The 6,649-nt window shown below is 48.5% G+C and overlaps 1 protein-coding gene across 1 annotated transcript; it reads left to right on the top strand.

The window, feature by feature from the left end:
- Positions 1–264: 264 nt before the first annotated feature.
- UQCC5 (ubiquinol-cytochrome c reductase complex assembly factor 5) lies at positions 265–4,151 on the top strand. The gene is made up of 2 exons (XM_040454871.1): positions 265–563; positions 4,047–4,151. The coding sequence occupies exons 1-2, from the start codon at positions 413–415 to the stop codon at positions 4,136–4,138; spliced, it is 243 nt and encodes an 80-aa protein (XP_040310805.1). The 5' UTR covers positions 265–412; the 3' UTR covers positions 4,139–4,151.
- The last annotated feature ends 2,498 nt before the right edge of the window (positions 4,152–6,649 follow it).

Below are 6,649 nucleotides of genomic sequence, written 5' to 3'. Positions count from 1 at the left end.
GGTGGCAAAGTAGCGGGTGCCGCAGCCAACTCCGAGCTCTGGCTTGCTCTGGGGAGGCTGGGGCGGAGCCGGGTGGACGCCACGTGGGAGGCCCCGCCCCCTTGGGCCACCCCGCCTCCAGAGCCCAGGCGCCTGCGCCAGCTCCCTCAGGCTGGGCTCCACCTTAAGGAGCACGCGCACTCTGCCGCAATCGGATTGGCGGGTCCTCGCGCCCCACCGCACTCTGATTGGTGGAGCCGCCCAGTCTCTGGGTCCCGGTGTCCGAGCTCAGCTCCTTCAGCTCCGCGGCTGCCTGGAGGTGGCGCAGGCCAGCCGCGGGACTCGTCTTCAGCAGGGAGCTCCAGTCCAGGAGCTGGGGCAGCTCTCGTCGCTCCTGGTTCCGCTGAACCCCTGTCCACGACCTGGGTCGGGCATGTTTTCCAGGGCCCAGGTGAAGCGGATCCTGCAGCGGGTGCCCGGGAAGCAGCGACTCGGCGTTTACAGGTTCCTGCCCTTCTTTTTTGTCCTGGGAGGAACGATGGAGTGGATCATGATTAAACTGCGCGTGGGCCAGGAGACCTTCTGTAAGTGGGGGTGCAGCAGCGTCCGTTTCATTTCAGGAAGGCAGGAGGCGGCAAGGGACCCGTTTCCCTGGGGGACAGTCAGGTTGCAGACTGCTCATTCCACTCTGAGCGCTGAGCTGCCTTTACCGTGGTCAGAAGGGCAAGTACGGTTACATTCGCGGCCCCGGGCTCTCTTGTAAGCGGGGCGACAGAAGCACTTTGGTGTCCAACCTTGAGACCTTCCCTGCACTTTGAGGGGAGAGCACGTGACTCCACGCGGAACACCCTCCTCTCAAGCCAGCCCCTTCGTCCCTGCCCGCCGGTGACATTTGGTCCTAAGGAACACACTTGCTCACAGCACTGTAGAAGCGAGTGCGACCCTGAAGATTCATGGAAACACCTGCTAATTGGTCAGCCCTCTCTGGATTCTTCAGTCCAAACCCTGGAGGGAGCTGGTCCGCCTTGGCCTAGAGGATTGCCACAGTCTTTGCGGGGCAGAGTCCCTGACACCAGGGCCCAGCAAAGAATGCCTGTGAAAAGAATGCCTGGCATTGCTTTGCCAAGCCTTAGCGCTAGTTACCCTTCTGGAAAAACTTTCCCACCCCCTTGGCCATTTCTGCTTTATTCCTCTCCAGAAACACGTTATCACTTGCGAATTACCAACCCTCGTTTAAAAACAATTTTTTTTGTGTTTGTTTATTTTTGAGAGAGAGCAGGTGCCAGAGTGAGGGAGGGGCAGAGAGAGAGAGAGGGAGACAGAGCATCTTAAGGGGGCTCTGCCCTGAGAACAGAGAGCCTGATGTGGGGCACAAACCCACCAAACGGGAGATCGTGACCTGAGCCAAAGTCAGATGCTTAACCGACTGAACCACCCAGGCGCCCCTATTTAAAAAAAAAAAAAAAAAAAATTAAAGATTTTTAAGCAATCTCTAGCCCCAACGTGGGTCTCCGCGAACCTGCAACACTGAGATCAATGTTCCACCTACCCAGCCATCCAGGTGCTGGGCCAACCCTTATTTTAAAAACACTGTTAGGGGCGCCTGGGTGGCGCAGTCGGTTAAGCGTCCGACTTCAGCCAGGTCACGATCTTGCGGTCCGTGAGTTCGAGCCCCGCGTCGGGCTCTGGGCTGATGGCTCGGAGACTGGAGCCTGTTTCCGATTCTGTGTCTCCCTCTCTCTCTGCCCCTCCCCCGTTCATGCTCTGTCTCTCTCTGTTCCAAAAATAAATAAACGTTGAAAAAAAAATTAAAAAAAAAATAAAAACACTGTTACATTAGCGCTTCCTAAAGATACTTACCTTTTGTTCATCTATTCATCAGTATTTAATACACACCCATGAGAGTATGTAAGGAACAAGGCAATGTCCCCTCCTTCAGAAGAGCTCTAATGGCAGAGACCCATCATAAAGACTGTTACTATTAAGTGTGGTCAATACTGAGGGGACAGTGGCAGGGGGCAATGACAGTCTTGGGGGAGTGTGGAGACCTCAGCTGGATCACATGGTGCAGGGAAGGCTTCCAGGAGTTACCATGCCAGGTGGGACCTGAAGATTGACTGAGTAGGTCAGCCAGATGAGGGGAACGTTTGTGGAGGTGAAAGTCTGACGCTAGTGCCATGGTGTGAAAGATTACTGTTTGAGGGCCTGAAGGTGAGTGGAGTGAGGGATGAAGTGGTTAGAAATGTGCCTGGGCGGATGTGTCCAGAAGCACTGGAGAACCAAGAACGTACCCAAAGGATTGCAGGTTTTAAGCTGCGGAGGATTAACGAGAGAGTGGGTTCTTGTGGAGAGGAGGCAAGAACACAGGCTGTTGGTTGTTCAGGCCTGAGATGATAGCCTGGTCGGGTGGGTGTAGATGGGGCCCAAGAGTGGAGTTGAGAGACACTCAGGAGATGGTGCTGACAGGGCCTTGTGACTGAGTGGACTCAGGAGATGAGTGGTGGAGGCTTCTGGTAGGACAGCCGCGGCAGGGGTGGGGTTAGGGAGGGGACACTGGCGGGGCAGTCCAGACTCCGTTTTTGGGGTTTTGGACGTGCCAAGGTGGAGATAGTTCTATAGATATGAAGCTCAGCAGGCAGATCTGTCTCATGGGTCTGGGTTTATGGGTCATTTGAAACCAGATTGGAATGAAAGTCAGAGGCAAATCCAACATTTTAAGGATGACTAGAAGTAGCCAGAGAGGCAAGGAGGAAACCCAGAGGCTCAGGAATCTGACTCTGTGAATGGGTGGGGTGGGGTGTGTGTGTGGGGGTCATCCTCCCCTCCCCCACCTGAAGATACAGAGATTCGGGTCAGGAAAGGGGGGTGGAGACAGGCTACACATACCTGGCTCTTGGGAAGGTGGGAGAGCTTGGGATCAGAACAGAGGCATGAGAGCAGCCCTTGGAAGTTAGCTGGAAGAATTCTTTACTGATGACTTAGCTGTGTGAAGAAGAGTCCATGGCCTTCTGGGGGTAAGTGAAGAAGGGTCAGGGTCATGACTGAGGAAACAGGATTGTCAGGCATCACAAGTGGACCCAGTTAAATGCATAAGTTGGCCCTACACCACAAAGCAGAGTGAGGCGTGCAGGAGGAAGGCAATTGGATTAGTCTATAGTTGGGTTTTGAAGATGGGTCAAGAAGTTATTAAGCGGGGACTGCAGCTGGTTTGGGCAGGAAGAGAGAACAAGAGGGGGCTGAGGAGGTATTCAGGGGCCAAGGGCCTGGGGAAGAAGTTGATAGAGGTTCAAGGATGGAATGGCTAGAAAGGTGGTAGAGGTTGTGGTCAGAGCAGGATGAATACTTCAGAGAACACCACAAGTAGATGGCAGAAGGTGGCCACAGAAGTCAGGGAGGTGAAGGGGCTAGTGCTTCATCCCCATGGCAGGTGGTGTTGCCTGGAAGATCACACAGGGAGGTCAAGGAGCCTGAGCTAGATGCCAGCATTTTCAGTGACTGAAGGGGAGTGGTGGAGCCAGGTGCCCATGAGAGAGCCAGGTGCCCATTGTGGCAAATGGCGTAAGCCCCAAAGGAAGAGGGTGAAGAATCTGCAGTGTCGAAGGGCAGCTGCTGAGAACAAGGGAACTCACCTCACCTCCCCACCCTGAGTTCCTGGTGTAGGTGAGGGAGTAGCAGAGAGCTGCAGGGCAAGACGTGCCTTTGAGGCACTTCAGTTAAGGATGATTTCAGAGAAAGACATTTTTGCGGGGGGCGGGGGGGGGGGGAGGGGGAGGTGGGCGGGCAGGGGAGGAAGTGAGGAAGGTCTTAAAAACATTGCTAAGAGGTATGCCAGGACAGGATCCTGTCTTTGAAGACACTCTTACCATGCTATTGAAGTCCAGAACTGCATTAACATAGTCCTCATCTAACTCAAGTTTTGTTTTAAATGAGGTTTATTTTGGCATTGAGTTAAACAGTGAGATTCAGAAAGAGCTTGAGAGCTCTAGGCCACTGGTTAAATTAGTCAGATCTGAGTACTTTTAATTCCTGTTTCTTAAAAATCTAAGTGAAATTTTTATTTAACACAGATGATGTCTACCGTAGAAAAGCCTCAGAACGACAGTATCAGAGAAGGCTGGAAAATGCATCGGAGACTGAACTTCAGCCGTCAATAAAGTGAACATGAAATTTTACTACTGGTTTCAATTCCTTTGAAAATGTACTTTTCAGATCTCTTGTTCTTCCCAGAACTGCCTTTACAAAGAATTTTTATAGTTTTCCTGTCTCTGCTTGAATACTTCCCAAGTCACTGTTGGATGGCACTTATGGAAAATACTTTCCTCCTGAAACACTCTTGCCCATTAAATCCATTCGATGAAAATACTAAAAAAAAAAAAAAAATTTAATGTTTATGAGAGAGAGAGAGAGAGAGAGAGAGAGAGAATGAGAATGCCCAAGAATGGCGGAGGGGCAGAGAGAGGAAGACACAGAATCTGAAGGAAGTTCCAGGCTCTGAGCTGTCAGCACAGAGCCCAACGAGGGGCTTGAACCCCCCAACTGTGAGATCATGACCAGAGCCGAAGTCAGAAGCTTAACTGAGTCACCCAGGCGTCCCTCCATGAAAATATTTCTTAAACAATTCAAGGATCAAAAACAAAACAAAACAAAACAAAATTCAAGGATGCTTTTTAGTGCAGTCTCAGTCTGAATTATTTGTGAAGTCTTGTTTTAGGCCACAAATAATTACTTGTTTGCAGAATTTAGATTTAAACATAGAGATAAAAGATCTCTATTGCAAGATTATTTAAACCAAGATAATTTTGCAGATTACATTCCTGCCAGCTACCAATCTGTCAACATTTGCTAGCGTGGTGGGAATTCCTGACCACACATTACTCATGTCAGGTGCTCTTATGAACAGAAATAACCCCTCCCCTTGCCTGTCCCCACTAATATACAAGGGCTGGACCTCCATAAGGACTCCAGAGGGGACAGGCTTCCCACCCCTCTGTGATGAAGATGTGCTTCCATCCAGCTGCTAAAGATAAAGACAATACTTCTTCCCTGAGAAAGTGAACCTTCACACTGCAAAGCAACCATAAAGTAACCACAGACTTCATCTGAATCGGAGGCTCAGAGGAGAGATTTTGTAATTTGACCCAGAGTAAGTTTGGGTCAGCTGGTAAGAAAAGCAGAAGCTGTATCCATTTTTTCCCTTTTAATCCCTGCTTGGTAACTACATCCAACATCTATCCAAACAAGAACATATCTGTATTAAAGAAGACTAAGTTTCAAAATAGTTTCTAATGACTGCTCATGAATATATAGAAGCAGATGCTTAAGGCCACAGTGTATTCTCAATAATCTCTGTCACAAACATCTCTTCCCCTTTTTCTAATTTAAATTAGTCCATTTATGTTAGAACCAATTCAGTATAAAGACCCACTGACTACTCCGATCTCCTTAAAGCACTATCCACACCAGCTGCAGCTCAGGGTCACTGCTCAGAGATGGCTTAAGCGTAAAGACCAGTGATGACCCCACAGCACTGGGGAGAGGAAGGAGGTTCTTCTGTGCAGTGTCACCTAGAGAGTTCCTGGTGAACCTGACCTTATAGGCATTTTAGTGATTAGACTACAGTATGAGGAATTAAATTGTAGTAGGATTCTCTCAATTTTATGGCCTTATTCCATACCCCACCCCAGTTCTAGAAGTTTAGTATTGGTAATCTAGAGAGAATCTGTAACTTACACACCTTTTACAACTGCCCATAAAACTGTCAGCTAACTTCTGTGTCTGCTGTGGGCTCCTTCCCCGGCCCGCCCCCCTGCCTGCACCCCAGAAAGAATCACAGCTGCAAATTCATGTTAACCTTCCTTAGCGTTTTCTTTGTTCTTCTTTTTAAAATATATATCAGAGTTCTGATTTACTGATGGACAACAGAACTTTGAAGATGATAAGAAATGTCTCATTTCCAGGCAAGGAGACTAGCTAAGCATCTGTTGGATTAAATTGAAGATACTCTCAGAGTATGTTGTTTGGATGCTACAAAGTAAGAACTAATCTTTGTTAACCTAAGTGAAAGCTTTTAAGCTTCACCTCAAAAAAATTTTAAGCCTCCTACTATACAATATGACTCTACCCTACTTCTCACACACTGGAACTGCTAAGGGAACTTAAATAATGTGAAGAGCAATGCTCTTATATGCTGATTACAGAACTGCTGTGCCCCCTAGTGTGAAGTACAAGGCAAAAAATTTAATAACTCAAATTTTAAAAACCGTAATACTTCTAGAATGACAAAAATGAAACTAGCATTTGTTGCTTGAAATCTACGTCCGGTGTGGTGTTGGGTAAAGAACGTGGCTTTGGAGCTTCACTTATTCATCTGAACTAATAGGGACAGTACTTAAGTTAGGCACATAGTAAATCATAAAGGGGAGCTATCTTTGTCTAAAGGGTTTTATTCTGGAAGTCTTGCCTAAATCTAAGATGTTATAACTTAAGCACATTAATCTCTCTTCCTTTCTTTTTGTAAGTCTGATTTTTTCACCCCAAGTTACTTCTCTTAAAAAACAACAACAGGGGCGCCTGGGTGGCGCAGTCGGTTAAGCGTCCGACTTCAGCCAGGTCACGATCTCGCAGTCCGTGAGTTTGAGCCCCGCGTCGGGCTCTGGGCTGATGGCTCAGA

The sequence above is a fragment of the Herpailurus yagouaroundi genome, unplaced genomic scaffold (assembly GCF_014898765.1).
Source record: "Herpailurus yagouaroundi ecotype Mexico unplaced genomic scaffold, PumYag 213, whole genome shotgun sequence".
NCBI lineage: Eukaryota > Metazoa > Chordata > Mammalia > Carnivora > Felidae > Herpailurus > Herpailurus yagouaroundi.
This window is presented reverse-complemented; position numbering and strand designations above follow the sequence as displayed.

Coding starts and splice junctions, on each gene's coding strand:
- UQCC5 (XM_040454871.1), top strand. CDS start 413: ATGTTTTCCAGGGCCCAGGTGAAGCGGATCCTGCAGCGGGTGCCCGGG. Junction 564..4,046: donor CGTGGGCCAGGAGACCTTCT/GTAAGTGGGGGT, acceptor TATTTAACACAG/ATGATGTCTACCGTAGAAAA.